General features: G+C 43.2%; 1 protein-coding gene across 1 annotated transcript; it reads left to right on the forward strand.

The window, feature by feature from the left end:
* Positions 1–1,830: 1,830 nt before the first annotated feature.
* On the forward strand, positions 1,831–22,447 carry LOC124606499 (cuticle protein 38-like). The gene is made up of 2 exons (XM_047138482.1): positions 1,831–1,992; positions 21,977–22,447. The coding sequence occupies exons 1-2, from the start codon at positions 1,831–1,833 to the stop codon at positions 22,445–22,447; spliced, it is 633 nt and encodes a 210-aa protein (XP_046994438.1).
* Positions 22,448–23,129: the final 682 nt, after the last annotated feature.

Below are 23,129 nucleotides of genomic sequence, written 5' to 3' on the forward strand. Positions count from 1 at the left end.
ATCAACACCAGGATCATAGAACATAAGCGACATTGCAGGTTGGGGCAGGTGGAGAAATCGGCTGTGACTGAGCACGCTCTGTGTGAGACGAAACACGTAGTAAAATTCGCCGACACGGAAGTTCTGGCTGTAGAGAAGAACTATAACACTCGTTTGTCCAGAAAAGCTATAAAAATAAATAGCTTCAACAGGAAAGAAGAAAGGCTCAAGGTAAAGGATCCTGGCTTCTGGTGCTGCAGCGAACGACTGTCGCAGGTAACAAGAGAACCGCAGCGGAAATGATCGCTGAGAAGCCCTCGGACGTTGGTGCGCCGCGTACAGTCGTGGACAATACGAGCGAGACCCCTCGCCTTTTCGTTGTGCTGATCCGCACAGCTTGTAACCTTCCCACAGAATAATTATTAACTGAAAATCGACCATGAACCACACAGTAATATTAATTAAATAGTGAACCAAGAACCATGAATAAACTCCCCACAAAATTAATAATTAAATGAATTTTTCTAATATTGTAACCTCAGAACAAAATTGATTTTAATGTAACCTCTGAACAAAATTGGCTCACAGCCATTTGAACCATTTTTTTGCTTTCTGGGATCGCTAGACAACATACAAACAAATCGTGTTAAAGAATTTTATTACAAACTGAAGAAATACCAGTCGGGCGCGGCGCATATGTCCTCTTCGCATAGGGGCCGTTGCTGTCGCGTTGTCATCCTGGAGAGGGTTCGTTCCGTGCGAGATTGGTTGACGTTTTCCCACAGCCCTCTTTGCTCTATCGTTCTCTGCTGGCATGCTGGTGCTTGTCTTTACACAGTAACATTCCTCCTCCCCTCCCCGCCCCCCCCCCTCCGTCTCCCAAAGCGAAGGACCATCGTCGTACAGGGAGCACGACAACGGCGGAGGGGGTAATAGCGTGGGACGTTGTGAGGGACTAGAGGCTGTGGCTGATGGGGACATCAGTCTTCCAGTCCTATCCAGCCTTCGCTCTGGTGGAAACATCACTCGAAAAACAGCCACAGGATTCAGAAGACTGAATTATGGTCCAACTAGTGTTCGCTTTTGGTCAAGACGAAATATACGAAATAGGATCAAGAGATGGAATAGTGATTATAGGCACAATAGAAAGATATTTCGTAATAATGACAGCAAGGAAGTAATAAAAAAAGAAGATATATGGGATGGAGGCAGTCATACATTGGAAATACTAACTTTTTTGGAGGTAAGATGATATAAAGAATCCTCATAAGAGAAGTTTTTGAATAGAGGTTAGAAACCAGTGGGAAGGATTTATATTCGGGTCTATTTAATGAAGGCGATGGTTGTGTTAGAAAGGAAAATAGTATTGGTTTGGCATCTCTTCTAAATAATGAATCAGATTCAGCTGTGGATCCTGAGCAAATAAATGAGTATTGTGATGTTGACAATGAGAGTTTAATTCGCAACAGAAATATTATTGAATTAGAAGAGATGGAATTTCCTATGGTGGGCGTAAATATTAACTGTGTAAGGGGCAATAAAGTCTGCATCTATGGTTCTTACAAGCGGGTATCTCCAAGGAGGCACCTGTTCCGCTAATGTGGGTGATTTTAATAGGGCCAAGTAGTGTTCCTGTATCAAATGGTGTTGATGGTGACTTTTGCCATATGTGGTATATAGCTGCAGATAATGATGATCTTTGTGGTCAGGCGGTTGATCTTGTGTAAGATGATGTAGGTGGTGATTTTTGTAATATGCAGAATATAGTTGCAGATAATGAAGTTTTTGTGTTAGAAGCTGTGAGTACTACCAGTAATATTATTGATGAAAATTCTGTTGCAAATAGTATGAATGAAGAAGTGGGACAGGCACCTTTATTTGTTGAACCTTGATAATAAGAAGGGGGCTGATTTTGATTTTAGAGATTGGACAGCCAGGGCCAAGTGGTTTGAAAACTGGGTACCTGAGGATTGGAAACTTAGTAAAAATGACTATGCTAGGCAGATCAGGGAGGTAAGTGAAGAGAATTGTGACTACAAGGATATTTTTAAAGAATTATTTAAATGGGACAAGAAATTTTAAATTATTTTGGCGAGATTATGCATTTATGATGAGGAAAGGTAGTATGGGGAATGATAGCAGAGACGGTAACAATCCATTCAGTGAAAATGATAACAATGATGATGAGATTCAAACCTTCTTGATATTGGATATTATTTGAAAACTTTCACCAACAGTTGATACTAGGCACTTGGAAGAAAGGAAGTTATGATTTTGGGAGAATGTAAGGGGTATTAAGTGTAGGAAATTTAAAATTTGAAGAAGCTTTTCATATGTTAATTGCTGAGTGTGATGAGATAGAACCATTTGGTGTCAATGAGATGTGTTCTATGATAAAAGACTGTGTACAAGAGGTGGAGTAGGACCTTTTAGCAGAGAGCAAGATATAATTTTGTTGATAAGGTTCAGCCTTTAATAAATACTGAAGTGGGGGAAGTATATGAGATTGCTTGTCTGGATACTGGGAGTTCTACTTGTGGGACAGCAGACTATTTTTGTGAGCACATTAAGTATGAGAGAACAGTTGAATTTTCAGTCACAGGAGTAAAAATAAAAAATGCTACATTGAATTACAATAAGCCATTAAGAAGAGAAGTAATATTAGTTGTAGACAATTCATTTCGTATGTACCGATTTGAGCATAAATATGGTGCTAGATACAGATTTACTGGGTAATCATAGGGCTCACATAGATTTTAAAGAACAGGTATGTGAAGTAAATGCTAGAGTTGAGAGAAAGAAAGTTAAGTGTAAGACTACCTTGACTGGGAAGGTCTTGGTGGCCAACTTATGTGTGTACACTGACATGTCAGAACATTACGATCAGTGCCCACTGCGAGGCTGGCTGCCACCTCGTGGGGCTGCGAGCACGTGACGCAGTAACAAAAGTATGTAGGCGGAGCAGACACGGAAGGGAGATCAGCCTAGCGAAGATATGGGCTACAATTGGTGAAACCCACTGAGGTAAGCGAGTTTGACAAAGGGCAGATTATTATTATGCAGAGACTGTGGACGGATATATCGAAAACGGAGAGGTTGGTCTAATGTTCACGTGCTACTGTCGTGAGCATCTACGGAAAGAGGTAGAAGGACAATGGAACTAACACTAGGGGCGCAATGGTTCGTCCACGACTGTTCAGAGAACTAATGGTTCGGTGGCTTGTCTGTTCTGTAAAGTAGTGCACATAGTAGAGCAAAAGTTAGCTTGTAGTTGACTTGACTTCTGTTTTTGAACATACTTATGTGTATGTGTTTAGGGATAAGATTTTTGGGGAAGCCGTGAGAGTGAGGCTACACTATGCAAGGAGCAGATGTTAACAGCCAGAGTGGTGTTGAATTAAGATGATGGATGTTTGAAGTGGATAATTTTCTTGTGATTATGTTAAAATTCTGTGGATCTTATTGCCTGGCGTGTATGTTTTGGGGACAAGTTTATTGTATATAGTATGTTAAGTTTTATATTTTTGGAGGTGTATTTTTTGTTGTAATATGTCTCTTTTGTGGGTATATTTTGGGGGTAAATCTCTTGGGAAATTGTTAGATGTAAGAGTTTTGGATGGGTTAACTATATGCATTTTTATTTGATTGTGGGGGTTGAAAATATGAGCTACAAACCAAAGAGAGAGAAAAGTGTTGTTCAATAAGCTGCAAAAGCTGTAATTATAGAATGATAAATGAAAATGTTAATATGAAAATACAAAGAGATTGAATTAAAATGAGAATTATTGCATAGTTTAGTTACATGGTTAATTTTGATTTGGACACACCAATACTTCTTTTGGTGCGTGGGAGTCCAGCAGGTAATTGAGGAAGGTCTGATGATGATTATGTAAAGAATATAACAGCGATATGAAGTTGTTGCTTACGATGCTTGGGTCACTTTAATTTTTGCGAAATATATTATTTTGGTTTGCAGGGTTGTCTATTCTTTGTGGTTTGATTATGTTCAAATACAGTACGTGTGCTGCATAGTTTAATATGTTTTTTTTTTTTCATTGTCAATCAGCTATTAAGATACAGCAGTCAAATTTTGGTTTGCTTAACTAAGAATTAGTTTGCTTACTGACAATTGCTCATGACACCATTCATCTGTTTAACATTATGAGTATTATTATTTACACCACATTTTGAGTTCACTTTAGATGGAGAAACTTGACAGTGGCTTGGGATATTCTAGCTTCGAAAGGAACACGTTATTGCTACAGAAACAGAAAATGTGAATTTGGCATACATTCTTTGCGACTACTACAATCGTTCTAAGATTTGGTTTTAGGTTTTCTAAAGTCTGGATAGCAGAGGGGTGTGGGTTTCCATCCAACCTGCCTTTGGTATTCCGACACATGTAAATAACAGGTTTATAAACGCATCACGAGTTGCGCGATGGAAATACGACTAAGTTAATATGTGCAACATACATTAACTTAAACGAACGTTTGAAAAAATGATGGTACCTACTTGAGATGCTGAAACAACAGTTTCGGTCGACTGACTATCGCCAGATTCATAAAAAGTATTCACAGAATCATGTTACGTGAAATATAAAATCATTACCATCAGATGATAAAACAATGAATTAGATACTGTTATCCTATCTTAATAGAAATTATGTTGCCAATATATAAAAGCTGTTTTAGCTAATGCACTTATTCATGTTATGACTGCAGTCAGCATTAGCACTGTGAACAGGTTCATATAAAATTTTAAATGGCGAAGCATCATGTGAACTGAGTGGAACTGAGAAGCGGTCACTTCAGCTATTAGGAGGGGAGAGAAACATCTATTCATGAAGTTGTTTGCTGGGCACTGCTGCAAACGGCCATGTGGGCGAGTGTCATGAGATGAGCAGTGAGATAGTTTTATGCGGACTTGGAAAATTCGTCGTAGTTTACTAAGTCATGAAACAGAATATTTTGGATGATGTTAAATTTTCTATATTTTGGCAGGCACTGGTGATATTTGATAGTTAATAGGTCTCGGGACCTATAAATATTGCGATTTTCTTTGGATTGACAGTTGTCGAATTAGAATGATGCAAGTTCCCGGAGATGTGGGTTTTTCGGAGGCTGCTTTGGACGTTAAAACCTTTTGGACCAAGTTGGACGTGGAATACTTTCACACGAAGCATGGATAAGGCATCAAATAGAGCGTTGATCATTGGTCATGGTAAGAACATGGGATTCGCATCGTGTTACTGTGTTGAGGAACTAATACCTGCAGAGGTAATTTAGTATTTTTTAAAAAGACCCCTTTCACTGCATTGTAATAAGAGAGGCGTCACAGTTACAGTGACTGATTACTCCTTTAGATTTCATTGGGGAAGAATTTGTAAGTGAACCTTTCCTCTCTGGGCCTCCTAGACAACACTAATTAATAGAGCCCTACATTATTGATAACTTCTCATTAAGAGATGAGCATCAAGGTCGAGGCATGCCCCAAAATAGTGATACTCAACTACTATTTTCTCACATGTACAGGGTGTTACAAAAAGGTACGGCCAAACTTTCAGGAAACATTCCTCACACATAAATAAAAAAAACATGTTATGTGGACATGTGTCCGGAAACGCTTAATTTCTATGTTAGAGCTCATTTTAGTTTCGTCAGTATGTACTGTACTTCCTCGATTCACCGCCAGTTGGCCCAATTGAAGGAAGGTAATGTTGGCTTCAGTGCTTGTGTTGACATGCGACTCATTGCTCTACAGTACTAGCATCAAGCACATCAGTACGTAGCATCAACAGGTTAGTGTTCATCACGAACGTGGTTTGCAGTCAGTGCGGAGTTGGCAGATGCCCATATGATGTATGGGTTAGCGCGGGGCAATAGCCGTGGCGCGATACGATTGTATCGAGACAGATTTCCAGAACGAAGGTGTCCCGACAGGAAGACGTTCGAAGCAATTGATCGGCGTCTTAGGGAGCACGGAACATTCCAGCCTATGACTCGCGACTGGGGAAGACCTAGAACGACGAGGACAGTTGCAATGGACGAGGGAATTCTTCGTGCAGTTGACGATAACCCTAATGTCAGCGTCAGAGAAGTTGCTGCTGTACAAGGTAACGTTGACCACGTCAATGTATGGAGAGTGCTACGGGAGAAGCAGGTGTTTCCGTACCATGTACAGCGTGTGCAGGCACTATCAGCAGCTGATTGGCCTCCACGGGTACCCTTCTGCGAATGGTTCATCCAACAATGTGTCAATCCTCATTTCAGTGCAAATGTTCTCTTTACCGATGATCAAATTGTAAATTTTCACAATCAACATGTGTGGGCTGACGAGAATCCGCACGCAATTGTGCAATCACGTCATCAGCAAAGATTTTCTGTGAACGTTTGGGCAGGCATGGTTGGTGATGTCTTGATTGGGCCCCATGTTCTTCCACCTACGCTCAATGGAGCATGTTATCATGATTTCATACGGGATACTCTACCTGTGCTGCTAGAACATGTGCCTTTATAAGTGCGATACAATATGTGGTTCATGCACGATGGAGCTTCTGCACATTTCATTCGAAGTATTCGTACGTTTCTCAACAACAGATTCGGTGACCGATGGACTGGTAGAGGTGGACCAATTCCATGGCATCCACGCTCTCCTGACCTCAACCCTCTTGACTTTCATTTATGGAGGCCTTTGAAAGGTCTTGTCTATGCAACCGCGGTACCAAATGTAGAGACTCTTCGTGCTCGTATTGTGGACGGCTGTGACACAATACGCCATTCTCCAGGGCTGCATCAGCGCATCAGGGGTTCCATGCGACGGAGGGTGGATCCATGTATCCTCGCTAACTGAGGACATTTTGAACATTTCCTGTAACAAAGACTTTGAAGTCACGCTGGTACGTTCTGTTGCTGTGTGTTCCCATTCCACGATTAATGTGGTTTGAAGAGAAGTAATAAAATGAGCTCTAACATGGAAAGTAAGCGTTTCCGGACACATGTCCACATAACATATTTTCTTTCTTTGTGTGTGAGGAATGTTTCCTGAAAGTTTGGCCGTACCTTTTTGTAACACCCTGTATAAATGCCTAGGGGATAACGACGGAAGTTCGACGAGACTTTTTCGCGGATAATGATGTTATATATAAAGAACTCGCAAGGGGTGAAAACTGTGCCAAGTCGCAGGAACACCTGCTGAGGACCGTCGTTTCGTTCAGTGATTGGCAGTTGACATTCGATGTGAACAAACTGAAGGAATCTCAGATAACGAAGCACAAACATTCTGTAGTGTATAATTAAACAATCTCAGAACAATCAGTGGAGCAGTCACATCCATAAAATGTCTGGGAGTATAGGTATGGAGTGATTTAAAGTGAAGCCATCTCATAAAACTAATCGCGGATAATTTAGATGCCAGATTCATATGAAAAATTCTCAGGAATTGTAAGCCACACCAAAAAGGAGTAGTTTACAAAACAATAACTCAACGAATACTTGAATAATGCCGACCAATACTTGAAAATTGCTCGTTAGTCTGGGATCCGCACCAGATGGCACTGAGAGCTTGAGTGGAGAAGATCCAAAGTAATACAGCGCCTTTCGTTGCAGATTCATTTAGTAAGCAGGCGCCTATGGAGAGTATCAAATGCCTTGGGTCACGATCTCGACTGGAGCAACTGCTTGAATTTTTGAGCCGTGGCGACTGGCGCTAGTTATGCTCCACTTGCGTCGCTGATATCGACACTCGTGTGGTCTTGTATCTCTGACTGTTCCGCCTTTGGTTTTCCGGCTGGGCGTGTGGCTGAGTGCTCTCTCTGGTCGGCGTTCAGCGAGGCAACGTGTTTTGAAGGCACGCCCTCACCTCTATCCGCTGGGCCTGGGACTCGCTGTCCCCGCCGTCACTGCCGTTTTGCTGTGAGCCGGGTAGATGGAGCTGATTAGTCAGCGCGATTGCGTGCGAAAAGGTGGCGTCTTCTCATCGCGTAACTGGAAGCATTAAGTTACGTATGATTCGTATTCTGCTGTTAACCTGTGAAGATTTGTGGGACTTATGGTGACGTGTTACATCTACCGGAGATCCGGTAAGGATGGTTCTGAATAAGAGAGTGTTATACGGAATTTACGAAGTCTACGGGTTGGAAGTGTTGTTTCCGCGGAACTCAGTTTAACTAAAGTTTTACTGATTGCTTTCAAGGTTTCTTGCAGTGTTAATTTTTATGTAGTATGTTAATTATTGTGCTCTTCGCCCAGTTTTGATTTTAGGCTTACTTTGATATATGAAGAGCAGAGCATTCGATTAGTCAGTTTCATTGTGACCACTGATAAGCCATAAAAGGCTTTTGTAGGATTAGACATTGTCACATGATCCTGCCCGTCTTACTCTCACACCCTCTATGGGTGCTGTACTTATGTAGCATTCCCTTGTGTGTATTTGGTCTGCCACTGTGTATTCTGACTTTAGTTTTAGTCTTCTATAGATGACGGAAGCGCTCTTTCTGGTCTGGCCTGTGGTCAGTTTGCCTTGCCGTGCGGACCCGGCCCTTGCTTCCCTGGCAATAGTGTTGGCGTCCTACTTGACAGTAACCTCACTGCGGGTCCATGCAGAGCCTTGGCCAACTACGTAATTAGCTTAAACATTCTATTATTGCTGTATTTCAGTTGGCGTTGTTAACCTTTCTCATGAATATGTTTACAAGGCAACTTCATCCAGTTGTTTTTTAAGAGCTGACCTTTTCATTTGTTGATGCAGCTAGCAACTGATTTAAATCAAATTTCTGAAGATTCTGAATTTGTGTGCTTTTACGTTTGTTAGAATCATTATCTTCACGGGTGTAAATAATTTAGAAATTTAAGTAGAAGCTTCTGCCATTTGTGAATGCCAGTTGTATATTTTCTTAAGAAGACAAAGGTCCGAATTAAAATTTTATATTGTTATTCTGAAATTTGTTCTTTAGTTGAAATTGAAGTTATGTACCAACCACAAGTTGGTCCATCCGTAAAGATCCCTGGCATCCTAGGACCTCTTACTTGAATATTGCTCGTCAGACTGGGATCCGTACCAGATGGGATTGAGAGCGTGAATGGAGAAGATCCAAAGTAGTACAGCGCCTTTGGTTGCAGATTCATTTGGTAAGCATGTGCCTATGGATAGTATCAAATGCCTTGGGTCCCGATCTCGACTGGAGCAACTGCTTAAATTTTTGAAAAAAAAAAAAGATTCTTTAGCAAGTGCGGCCGAAGACTTATGCATCAGTTAGCACCCTTGTCCTACCAACGACCACATGAAAGAGAGCGTTGTAGTGGTTGGAGGGTCCGGATGGCCCCTTTCCAATGGGGTGATATAGTTCCATTAAACTTGGAATAATCTGCAATGATCAACGGCATGGCCAGGCAGAAGACATCGGTAACCGCTCCGTTACAGGTGCATAATTTGTGTACTCAGGTCATGTGGTCCACAATGGAGAAAGCGTCATGATGACATCTCCATTGCCGAAACATTCCGAATCAGTTCCCGATTCGGATCCGTGGGACAGAATGACGAGGGGGAGGCAACAACGAGAAAAAGATTGAATAACTAACATTCTACAATTTGGAGGCCAGGGAAGCTAGAAAATTTGAAAATTGAATTTCAGAGGCACTGTGCAGGTGTAGTGGGGTCAGTAAAGTAAACAGAAAGAAGATAAGCATTCCTGTCTTGTAGTAAGTATGATAATATGAACAGCAGCAGAAACGAGGATAAGGCTACTAGGAATCTTCGCAAATAGGAAGGTAGGTCAGAGAATGGGTTACTTTGAACAATTGAATAATAAGATTATTCTCACTAGAATCGCCAGAAAACCACCCCCAGCAAAGATAATTCAGATATAAATAACGATCTCACAACCAGAAGGTGAAGAGATTGGGAGAATATATGAAGGCATAGAACAGGTAGCTTATTGTGTAAAGGGAGATGACAACCATTTAATTGTGGGGGACAGGAATATTGTGGTGTTGTAAGAAACTGAAAATGGTGTTACTGGAGAAATTATGCTAAGAATGAGACCTCCGCCAGTAGTTGGGAATACGCTGTTCAAAAATCTCAAGAGGCCGGCCGAAGTGGCCGTGCGGTTCTGGCGCTGCATTCTGGAACCGCGAGACCGCTGCGGTCGCCGGTTCGAGTCCTGCCTCGGGCATGGATGTGTGTGATGTCCTTAGGTTAGTTAGGTTTAACTAGTTCTAAGTTCTAGGGGACTAATGAGTCGAGTCCCATAGTGCTCAGAGCCAATCTCAAGAGGAAGTGGTACACTCGGAAAAAGGCTGGAAACAGAGGAAGACTCCAGTCTGGTTACATCAAGTAAGAGAGAACTCGAAATGAGGTACTAGATTGTAAGGCTTAATCAGGAGCATTGTGCAGGTAGCACTGAGTATCTACGGTTGGCCTACTTATATAATACATTATATACACAAAACCTCCTCGCAAATCAGTCTGTCTGTAAGTGAAAACCGTATTATAATCCCTACAGTAATTCCTGAAATTAGTCCCCACATACGGACAGAAAAAGGCGGCGAGTTACTTTATGCCGACCGTCCAGAACGGTCAGAGACTGATTCTATTCCTTGCGAATAAGCAGCGTCAGAGCAGTAACTCTGGTGGCAGCTGGACTAAGAACTGTAAACAACAGAGGCGCCTTCGACATGCCAGTTGTGAGCAGGCAGTGTTAACCAATGGAAATGTCACCCTAGTGTCTCAACGTTGTTACGTCACAAATTGCAATGCAGGAAAGTGCTGAAGATATTCTGTTGACTTTTTAGAAAAGGAGAAAAATGTGATCCAAGTTTGTATCGCACATCTTGACTCCTGAACTAAAAACAACGATGCGAAGATGACTAGTGCAACTTAAATGAAACGAAGAAAAATCATCGAGTGACGCGTCTTTGTGTTATCAATACAAACCCACTACAAAACGACGTAGTGCAGAATTTGTCGCTGGACGTTTTCCAACACCGAAGAAGGAGCAAATGTGACGCGAGAGTTGAGCGACATCACAAACAAAGACCTTTCTGACACTTTCACCTGGTTGTATGAAAGTTCTAGACTTTTACTAAAAAGAGGAAAAATTTTTAATAATCCAGTTTCAAAACTTCTCGGACTGACGAGGTGTATAAATTCTGTTCAAGCTTCACTACGCTGTGGAGATGCGGCGGCTGTCTACTTTAGTGCTTTTACAGTCTCATTCTCTCTCATATCTGTCATATATCTCCTCTCATTAATACAAAGTATCACTTCAAATGCCAGTTGAACACTCATCACTACTATAATTATAAACAATAATTGTAAAATGTACGCAGCATAGAAACCTTCCTCGTGAATCAATTTGTTAGTGGGAATCGCATGAAAATCCCTACAGTAATTCCTGAGATCAGCTCTTAAAAACAAACGGGAAAAATGGAGGGGCCTTTAATTTTACTATGTATAGATGAAAAAATTTCTGATACTGTACGTTTATGGCACTGAAATATGGAATCTACGAAAACGGAACAAAAAAGTATCAAAACATTTTCGATGTGGTGCTGCAGAAGAATGTTGAAAATTAGTTGGACTGAAATGGGCAGGGTGTTGGGGGAGAGGGTGGGGCCAAGTTCTTCATAGAAGAGTCAAGGAAGAGAGAGATTGCAATACATCAAGGAAATAATTGAGGACGTATGTTCGAAGTGCTACTCAGAAACTCAAAACTTGGCACAGGAGAAGAATTCGTGGTGGGCCGAATCAAACCAGACAAAGAACTTATGTCTCAATTAAAAAAAAAAATTAAGAGTCGGCAGAAATTTAAAGGTCTCGTCTGGATGAAAAAAGTGGAAAGGAGTGGGATACTAGGCATTATGATGTGCATTCGAACTTCTCTTAGGCTGTAGGTACAGGGACACTGAAAACTAAAGAAGGCCTTTGGTTAAAGAAGAATAGATATCTCTCAAAATGGCAGTCACTGAAGTTGGACAGACTAATATACTTGCGTGAACAATTTTCTGGGGTTGGATGAGACAATTCAAGTTTATCAGTTAAGTGTATTTCAATTACCATTTACGTCTGATAAGGTCTACGAGATTCGTATCAAACCAGAACTGATATTGTTTGTCCAAGAAAATCTATACAAATAAACTGATATACCAATCTGTCTGCTCTGCGGCCGTTTTTGTTCGTCTTTAAAGCAGAACAGAGATCTACGACACACTGCAATCATGTAAATATTCCTTTACTTGTGATATAATTGTACATGTTTCCTAAAGGGTCGAGATAGACGAGAAAAATCTGTGCAGTCGTTTCCGTTGTTGTTTGTTACGCCTGGACCAGTAGGAAGGGAGACCAAAATTACAGCGACTGTTGTTGTTAGCACTCTCTGCTCCCTCTCTCTCTCTCTCTCTCTCTCTCTCTCTCTCAGAATTGAAAACTTACAAATATGGCCTATATTCCTGCAAACAATACCTGCAATCTCTATTCGTATGATAGTCGAATAGTATACGGTGCAGGTGCTACTCACACCTCGTAAGTAATTGAATAATGAGTTGGAAACAGTCAAGACATGTTGAGAAAGTAATGGTTTTTTTTACAAGTACAATACTTTTGTCACTGCTGGTTTCAGTCCTTTGGTCACCTTCAGATATCAGGTAAATGATACCTGAAGAGGATGGTATAATCGAATCCGGTAGTATATAAACAGTTACTTTATAAGTAGCTCTTGCCAGTTTAGAAATACACTAAAGTAACAAAAATTGCAACAATAAAAATAATTAATGTAGAGTAATGAAATTTGGGGGTTATATTTTTCTAGGCAACATATTTAAGTGATTAACATTGCAAGATGACAGCCCAATGTACGGTCAAGAAGAGACATGGCATCTGTGCAACGTTGGTACAATGATAAGCTTTGCAACCGCCAGAATGTTGAACGCAAGAATGCAAACGTGCTTGCATTGTGTTGTACATGTGGCGGACGTCAGTTTGTGGGATGGAGTTTCATGACTGTTGCACTTTGTCGGTCAATAGAGGGGCAGTTAATGCTGGATATTGATTACGCTGAGGTCGTAGTTCAATGATGCCCATACATGCTCGACTGGAGATAGACCGGGTGATCGAGCGGGACAAGCAACATGTCGACATTCTGTAGAGCATGTTGGGTTACAATAGCTGTATGTGGGCGAGCGTTATCCTGTTGGAAAGCAGCAACGGAAATATTGTTCATTAATGGCAGCATAACGAGTCGAATTACTAGACGGGTGTACAATTTTGCAGTTACTGTGAGTGGGATACTCACGAGAGTGCTCCTGCTGCCGAACGAAAACACACCCCTGACCATAGCTCCAGGTCTAGGTCCGGTATGTCTAGCACGCAGACAGGTAGTTTATAGGTCTTCAACTGGCGTTCTTCTAACCAATCTACAGCCATGGCTGGCACCGAGGTAGAACCGCGTTTGATCGGAAACGTGATAGGCTTCCAACCTGCCCTCACATGAACTCTCGCTTGACTCCATTGAAGTCGTAAATGGCGGTGGTTTGGGGTCAATGGAATGCACGCTAGAACACGTCTGGAGACGGAGTTGTCCTTGAAGTAACTGATTTGTAACAGTTTGTTGCGTCGCTGTGGTGTCAGCTGCTGCTAGAATTACTGCTGCATATACAGTGCGACGCACTACAGCCATACACAGAGGGCGAGGCTCGTCAGTCTCTACAGTCCACGTGGCCGTCTGGAGCGACCACTGCTGTCAGCAGCCATGTACAGTGGCTTCAGTCCCGTCACGTTTTTCTGGAATATCGCAGAAGGAACTTCCAGATCCTCGTAGTCCTCTTACAAGATCTCGTTCAAACTAAGTAACGTGTTGTTCATAATGGCGTATTTGTCACCGTAAAGGCATTCTTGACTAACACCAACTCACCATGTCCAATGTCAAAGGTAAGTACCGCTCAGGACCGTTCCTGTGTGTATTTAAAGCAAACATGATTTGCTCTCTCATAGCGGCACTGTAGCGCTCCTGTTACGCGACTGGCGCCAAATCAGAATAGATATTATATTTCAGATGTAGAAACAGACATAGGAACTTTCGTTTATGTCGTACATTTCCTTCTTGGTGTTGCGACTTTGTTATCGTCAGTGGCTGATGTTTTTCTATCATTATGTATCCATTCACTTACAGTACAATTCATCAAAGAGGCATTAGCATGATGAAGTATCTAAACTTACATTGGTAATTACTGCAGAAACACCTCTGTCTATGATCATGCAACAAGAGATAAACTCAGCTTACATTTATAAGAAAAAATAAACATAAAACCCAAAACAGCATTTTCTACCAAGGAATAAACTGTACAATAAATTATCAAGCGAGATTAAAGAAATTGCAAAAATACAATTATTTAAAAAGGCAGCTAAAAGGTACATGTTATGTAATATATTTTATGCATTGATGCATTACTTAGATAAAACAGAGTAGTGGTTTGATAAAAAAACTGTTTTACAAATAAATAAAAATGATAATGATTATAAAACATCGAACGTTCCACGTATACCCTTACTTTATGTTTTTTTTTCCTTCTTTTTCCCTTTCTTGAAATACTTACCCCCAAGCTATGCGTAGCACAATACTAACACGTCTTCCTCTTTCTGGGCTCAATATCTCACTCATTATGAATGGATGCTGACTCAGTTTTTCAGGATAGCAGATGGGAAGCTGCGGTGCAGAAAATGGCCCAGAGATCAGCAGTGTGTATGTTTGTATGTGTTTGTGTGTGTGTGTGTGTGTGTGTGTGTGTGTGTGTGTGTGTGTGTGTGTGTGTGTGCCTGTGTGTGTGTGTTTGTGTGTGTAGTGAGTGGAGTGAGTGAAGTGTTATGAAACAATGTGTGTATAGTATGTGTAGTGACTGATAGTGAGGTATGAGTGAACAGTGTGGCATTACATTATTTAATAACTTCTTTGTAAAAAAGTATTGTATACCAGGAGTAAATCTAATGATTTTCTCTAACTAGAAGTCTGTAAATATATATGTATACGAATTAGCTTATTTTAAATTGATCTACACTTGTAAATACTTTGACACGTCCTGTATCCTTGTAAAAAGAGATCTACGGATGAATAAAGCTACTACTACTACTACTTCTACTACATCCACGCTACCCATGATACGTGACAGAGGGTACTTCTGGCACCATTAACTTTACTTCCCTTCAGCGTTCCATTGGCGGACGGCTCGTAGGTAAAATAACTGCCAGTACACCTCAGTATTAGCTCTAATTTCTCAGATTTTTTCGTTATGGTCACTTCGCGAGTCGTATGTGAAATGACGCAATATGTCATCTGTCCATTCCCGGAAAGAGCATTTTCGAAATGTAAACATGAAACATCTCTGTGTTGCCCAACGGCTCTAATGTAGAAGCTCTCACGTATGTTTGTTGAGCATCGTAACACTCTCGGCCCGAACAAGCGATCCTGTGATGAAAGTGCCGTTCTTTGTCGGATCTTCCCTGTCTCACCTACACTCCTGGAAATGGAAAAAAGAACACATTGACACCGGTGTGTCAGACCCACCATACTTGCTCCGGACACTGCGAGAGGGCTGTACAAGCAATGATCACACGCACGGCACAGCGGACACACCAGGAACAGCGGTGTTGGCCGTCGAATGGCGCTAGCTGCGCAGCATTTGTGCACCGCCGCCGTCAGTGTCAGCCAGTTTGCCGTGGCATACGGAGCTCCATCGCAGTCTTTAACACTGGTAGCATGCCGCGACAGCGTGGACGTGAACCGTATGTGCAGTTGACGGACTTTGAGCGAGGGCGTATAGTCGGCATACGGGAGGCCGGGTGGACGTACCGCCGAATTGCTCAACACGTGGGGCGTGAGGTCTCCACAGTACATCGATGTTGTCGCCAGTGGTCGGCGGAAGGTGCACGTGCCCGTCGACCTGGGACCGGACCGCAGCGACGCACGGATACACGCCAAGACCGTAGGATCCTACGCAGTGCCGTAGGGGACCGCACCGCCACTTCCCAGCAAATTAGGGACACTGTTGCTCTTGGGGTATCGGCGAGGACCATTCGCAACCGTCTCCATGAGGCTGGGCTCCGGTCCCGCACACCGTTAGGCCGTCTTCCGCTCACGCGCCAACATCGTGCAGCCCGCCTCCAGTGGTGTCGCGACAGGCGTGAATGGAGGGATGAATGGAGACGTGTCGTCTTCAGCGATGAGAGTCGCTTCTGCCTTGGTGCCAATGATGGTCGTATGCTTGTTTGGCGCCGTGCAGGTGAGCGCCACAATCAGGACTGCATACGACCGAGGCACACAGGGCCAACACCCGGCATCATGGTGTGGGGAGCGATCTCCTACACTGGCCGTACACCACTGGTGATCGTCGAGTGGACACTGAATAGTGCACGGTACATCCAAACCGTCATCGAACCCATCGTTCTACCATTCCAAGACCGGCAAGGGAACTTGCTGTTCCAACATGACAATGCACGTCCGCATGTATCCCGTGCCACCCAACGTGCTCTAGAAGGTGTAAGTCAACTACCCTGGCCAGCAAGATCTCCGGATCTGTCCCCCATTGAGCATGTTTGGGACTGGATGAAGCGTCGTCTCACGCGGTCTGTACGTCCAGCACGAACGCTGGTCCAACTGAGGCGCCAGGTGGAAATGGCATGGCAAGCCGTTCCACAGGACTACATCCAGCATCTCTACGATCGTCTCCATGGGAGAATAGCAGCCTGCATTGCTGCGAAAGGTGGATATACACTGTACTAGTGCCGACATTGTGCATGCTCTGTTGCCTGTGTCTATGTGCCTGTGGTTCTGTCAGTGTGATCATGTGATGTATGTGACCCCAGGAATGTGTCAATAAAGTTTCCCCTTCCTGGGACAATGAATTCACGGTGTTCTTATTTCAATTTCCAGGAGTGTATTAAACTAACTTTGTTAACGATCGTACTCTGAGCAGTAAAAACAGAAGAATCGGACGAACAAACGTTTTGTAAGCCACACCTTTTGTGGGTAAATTACACTTTCTTTAGTTTCTTCTAATGGGTCTCAGTCTGGTACCTGCTTTTCATACAGTTTGTTTTATGTGTTCATTCCACTTTAGGTCGCGGCGCGTGGTTGCTCCTAGGTATTTTACGCTGTTTACTGTCTTCAGTGGTTTTTCGACACTTGTGAAACTGCACAATAATGAATTTCTTCGCCTATTTATGAGCCATATCCTACAATGATTTAAGTTCAGTATCAACTACCAGTCTCTTTGTAGGTCTTTCTGCAATTTGCTACAGTCTTCTTATATACATCTACGTCATCTGCCAACAGACTTACGGCTCTTGCAATGTTATAAACTGAGTCATTTACATATACTGCAAACAGTAATTGTCCTGCCGCACCCTCTTCTGGCATTAAGCCGTGAGTGGCTCGTGTTTGGCTCATGTTTCCACCATCATGTATTTTACACCCTGTTTTTAACGTACTTCCACCTCACTACGTTAATTTTAGTTACTACTGTCACTGAGTTGCTGCTTTTCCTGACCGCGACCGGCGCTAGCAGCGCGTATCGATATATCCCCTCTCGTAGAATCTTTGCTCGACTGCTATTTCTTCCCAGTCGTTGTCTGTCGTATGGAGTTCGGGTCCCGGAGTTCGGGCTGCCAGTCAGTTGGAACGCGCCTGGAGCGCAGTCCGGACCTGCCTGTCGGGGAGTTGTAATACGGCACTGGTGCAGTCGGATTGGAGCAGCAGTGAGGTTTGCGTCGACATGGCTCGCCCGAACATTGCCGCCACGCATCACTTGAGCTGGGCCACAGTCTTGGTGGATCGTCGGTCGGTCGTCCTACCGGACGACACGTTTTGGCTCGCCGATCGTTCATGAGCCGGCTGTGTTTGTGCATCCATTGCTGATTTGTCTTAGTGCGTGCTTAGTTACTGATGGGTATCGTTCTGGTCTTCGTGCAAGTGTTTGTCAGGTTGTGTGTGTAGTTAGCGTTATTTGCACTGACGACTATTCTAGATGATGTCGGCATTCTGAGGGAGTCGGTCGGTTGCTGCGGACCAGGGAAGTTATCTCCACGCGGTGCAGATGGCTGGGTCCACTGGCGGTCCCTGCGCAGTGACGCAGGGTGTGAGGAGCTGTCCAGTCGCTACGAGCTTCGTGGTTCACCTACCCAGGACGTCAAAGTTGAGTAGTGGTTTCAAGTAACGAAGCCACGTCCATTCATGTTGTGTGGTTTGTTTCGGTGGTTCGCTGTTGGGGAGGTTTTCCTGTTAGCAACACCGAGTGTTGCTATTGCTCAAATTTAGCCGCCATGCGGCGGAATTAACTATATTGTTTGATTGCAATTCAAGTGCACCAGCGGAATTTTCTGTCTTGTGGCCGTTAGTGTTTCGGTTACCTGCCCTGGCCACTAACCTAATTTGGGCCAGTGTTCTTTCCTCACCTGTTGTCGCTGTCCAACACGGTGTGTAGTTTAACATATATACATATTTCATTGTGGATAATCACGTCCGTAACATTTTGTGTTTGATTTCTCATGTACCGACTGGTGGCAAGCAAGTCCTTTGTTGGTCGGTCCGTGGCTGTCCCTTGGATGGGATTCGGCGGATCAAGTGTAATTGGGCTCACCACCTGTGTCACTTAAACGATGGCAGACCGACCCCCTGGAGGTTCTGAGTGCTGTTTACTGTCCTTCTCACCAGTATTTAATTGTCTGTTTATAATCGATCATAGCCAATGATTTAAAAAATTCTTGGTTTTACTGTGTTTTATGTAAGTAAGTCTGAATTCCGGCAAGTAGATATTTGCTGCAAGCTTATTGCCGTTGTATTGTCTTTTCTTCAGTCCTGTTTCAGCTACTTGTAACTTAAGGCTTATGGTTATATTTTTTTTTAATTTTAGAAAATTAATTGTTGGCCTTCAGCCTAGGATCCTTATTCTTAAAATTACCTTTCAAGCTTAAACGTTGCAGCCCTCTGCCTTGGAAAGGTTATCGTAATTTATTTTAAAATCTTGAAAGTTTTACTGTCTTCCTTCAGCCGTTTGTATTGCATCTTCAGTATGTTTGCCTATCCACCCCTGCCTTGAGGCTTTCAACGTAGCTGTGTTATACATACATACATACATACATGCATACACACACACACACACACACACACACACACACACACATATATATATATATATATATATATATATATATATATATTAATTATTTTATTTGCTATTTTAACTGTATTTTTAGGTTGTTGATTTTTAAGATTTCTTGTTTGGAGGCCTTCAGCCGTGAAAGATTTGGAGTCTGAAACTCGTTGTTGTAAAAGTTCGGCTATGTGCCGCTTTGGTTGTAATTGTGTTATTAAATTAAAATAAATTACAATTTTAAGGTGAAACTGACTCCAACCTTAATTGGCCCTTTCCACAATCCTAATCACATGTTCTTCCCAGCGGGATTAGCGGGCGTCTCTGGCATTCCTTGAGTTTTCCCTACATTTTTCGATTTTATTCCGTTAAAAGAGGAATGTTGAGTTCTGTCCGCAAGGAACCCTTAGTCTACCATATTTCTGGTCCGATACTCGGTAAGCTGACCTTTCGCTCATTAAACGGTGTTACGGAGTTCCAGTGCCTTCCAAAACTTAAGAAGTCTCTGGATCCATCTAGGTGCCGGCATTTATACAGCCGTGGCTCTCACAGACTAATAGAGCGAGCTGATTTTCGCAAGATCTCTCCTTGAATTTTTATCGAGAAGATTTACATCCTCCTGAAACATAACACGTGCACCTTGAAGATGTTTCTTAAATTCATAAAAGCCGTAGTTACCTTTACAATGTCCGCCTCCGTAGCGCAGCTGTAGCGTTACCGCCTATCATGCAAGGGGGCCCGGGTTCGATTCCCGGCAGAGGAATGGGTGTTTCATCATTATTGACATGCAAGTCGCCAAAGTGGCGTCAACTAAAAACACTTGTAGTACGGCGGCCGAACGCCGAAGGGGACATCCCGGCCAATAAATGCCATACGATCATATATGCATTTACGATTGGTGGAAACCTCCACAAAGAGCTAAGATTGCCAACTGTACTATCGAACTGTTTGGGTTGGAATCATTGTTATATGAATACTTGGCATTCTAGTGAAATATATTCGTAGAATTTGTCATCCCAATCACTCGACAACGAATTAGTCGATTCACCTCAGTACAATAGAGGCAATATCGCTGCCTTACGAGTGTTGTACGCACTAAGTGTTGCATCAGCCTCGACGCACGGTTCTCGTCCAAGGAGTACATGGAGGGAAGGTCAGCGTCCAGTACTTTCACGTCAAGGCGCCGCCGGACAATGATATAAATAGCGTGGTAGCTGGAGCCCAGTCACAGTTCAGCAGCTGCAACAGCCAACAACCCCAAGAGCCAACAATGAAGACTCTGGTGAGTGCAATAGCGTCATCTAGTGTTCGCAGCTGGTCTCGGAAACGTCTGATCACTATGATGTGGCTTGCCACACATACTTATGTAGTATCGAACCCACAATTTGTATTTGTGGTTTCCATTTTGTTCCATTTCTCAGTAAAAGCTGACTGAGGTGGTACATTATAGCTCTAGTGCATTCTAACCAGATTTGTTCTCACCATGATTTGCATTATCTCTGGACTACCTAAACCACACAAAGAACTATTCTACTAGTTCTAAGAACATGAAATCACTAGTAATTTGGAGCATTATCCCTTCGACAAGATGGTCATGAGTCAGTCTACTAGGACTATTTAGAATAAAATATCCGTATGATACACGTTCAGTGCATGTCATGCAGTTGTGGCGTTTGCCCATAATGGCCTAACACACAAAAACAGGAAATGCAATTAAGCTATCCCTAAAGGTGCTATCACTATCGACTAATTTATAGCACAGATAAGCATAAAATAGCAGCATCATGGAATGATCATTTCTGACATCGCTCTACCGTACTTTCAGCAAGTTTAGCAGTGGGTTACTTTCAGAAACGATCAACGTGCAACAGAAATGCAACGTAATCTAGCATGAAATCGTCATCCACAAATTCAGATATAACAAATTCTGCTGTACTATCAGGATATAAATTTCATAATTAATAGGAACTCTCATACAAGTGATAGAGGGTGAAAATAAATAGAGGATGTGGGTTATTTAGGCAGTACTGGGGTGGTTAGGTTAGGAAGTGAGACATTGAAGGTAGTATATGACTTTTTGCTATTTGGACAGAAAGGTAGCTGACAAATCAAAGGTAGAGGGGGTGTATAACGCAGACTGGCACTAGTAAAAAACGGGTTATGGAAAAATATATCTTTGTTAACATGAAATTAAAATTTACGACCAAGCATATCTTTTCTGAAGGCATTTGTGAGGACTGTAATCTTTTACACACGTAAAACGTGTAAAACAAATCCATACAAGAAGACAACAGAAGCTTCAAGCTTGATTACAGAGGAGATGATGATAATGATGCATGGTTTGTGGGCAGCTCAAGTGCGTTGTCATCAGTGCCATTACAAAGTCCCAATGCTTACACAGTCCCATTTTTGTCATAGTCCAATATAGCCACTGTCATGAATGAGGATGATGATGATGTTGAAATGATGAGGACAACACAAACGCCCAGTCCCTAGGCGGGGAGAATCCGCCCGGGAATCGAACCCGGGTCCCCATAATCCAGAGGCAGCTACGACAGCCACTAGACCACGAGCTCTTGACTACAGAGGAGAGTATGGGGCAAAAACGTTTAGGGGGATGCCAAGAGTCGCCTACAGCAAGCGGGTTCAGATGAGTGTAAGTAGCAGTACTTATGCAGAGATCAAGTGAGTTACATTGTAGAGAGTAGGACGGAGGACTATTGCAACAGTATGAACACACGGTTTTAGATCAAATTGCTTTCTGTCTTAGATAGTTATGAATTCATATGCTTCTATTTTGAACTGATCTGAAAATCAGAAGGTTAAAACACAATATTGAGTATGATTTTTCTGTCCCATAGATCGTCCTGAGCGTGGTGCTGGCCGTGGCAGTGGCGAAGCCCGGATACCTGGGCGCTGGACTGCTGGGTGCTGGTCTGGCAGCCCCGGCCATCGCAGCCGCCCCCATCGCCGTGCCGGCGATCCCGCAGCCCCCCGCCAACATCATCATCGGACCTGGTGGTGTGCCCCTGGACACCCCTGAGGTGGCGGCAGCCCGCGGCGCCCACCTGGCCACCGTAGCTCAGACGCGGGCCCGCGACGCCATCATCAACTCGGCCGCCATCCTCGCCGCCCCCGCCGCCATCGCTGCCCCCGCCGCCATCGCCGCCCCCGCCGCCATTGCCGCCGCCCCCGCCTACGCGGTCGGTCCCCCCGCGCTGATCGGCGGCCTCGCCCCCTCGATCGCCGCCCTGGGCCCAGCGGTGGCTGGCGCCCCTGGAGCCCTGGCTGCTGCCGCCCACTTGCAGGCCAAGGCTGCCCTGCTGGGCTGAACTGCACTCCACAACAACTTCTATGTCGACTGAGCACAAATGAATATGTCTTAGAGCTTTATATTAGAGCACCACACAGAGGCTACAGAGATTCATGTACATAGATATTTATAATTAAATGTACAAATTTATTTGTGTGTTCTCCTCTCTGGAACCTACTTACTTAATCAATAGTAGTAGAGTGAAAAACCTTCAATTATCTAAACGATATTGGATAAACGGAATGCACTATCCATTCAACCACTGTTAATCTGTGCAAAAAGAGTCCCATATCCTTTTACTAGATGTCAATACAGAAAAACGTTTGTTTGCAGCAATAATTTAAGTGGGTGCCGTTGATGGCAATGGGATCTAGTTCAACAAGTTTTCTCTGGAATGATACATTTCCAGTTGTTGAGCTCTTGCGACGCCATCATTTATTGGAAGACTCTCTGGTCAAATAACTTATGGGAATGCAGCTGGATAACGTCATCAACAACTGCCGATATTTGGACAGGTCAGCAACCTGTCATTTTCAAGAAAAATTTGCAGCATGTAGGCCCTATGCTACTGAACTTAAAACCTCAGTTTGCAGAGTAATTCCGGAATGATAAAACACATACACACACACACACACACACACACACACACACACACACACACACACACACAGACACACACACACTGTCAACGCTAGTGCCAC

This window comes from Schistocerca americana, chromosome 3 (assembly GCF_021461395.2).
Source record: "Schistocerca americana isolate TAMUIC-IGC-003095 chromosome 3, iqSchAmer2.1, whole genome shotgun sequence".
NCBI lineage: Eukaryota > Metazoa > Arthropoda > Insecta > Orthoptera > Acrididae > Schistocerca > Schistocerca americana.

Coding starts and splice junctions, on each gene's coding strand:
- LOC124606499 (XM_047138482.1), top strand. CDS start 1,831: ATGAAGAAGTGGGACAGGCACCTTTATTTGTTGAACCTTGATAATAAG. Junction 1,993..21,976: donor ATGCTAGGCAGATCAGGGAG/GTAAGTGAAGAG, acceptor TCTGTCCCATAG/ATCGTCCTGAGCGTGGTGCT.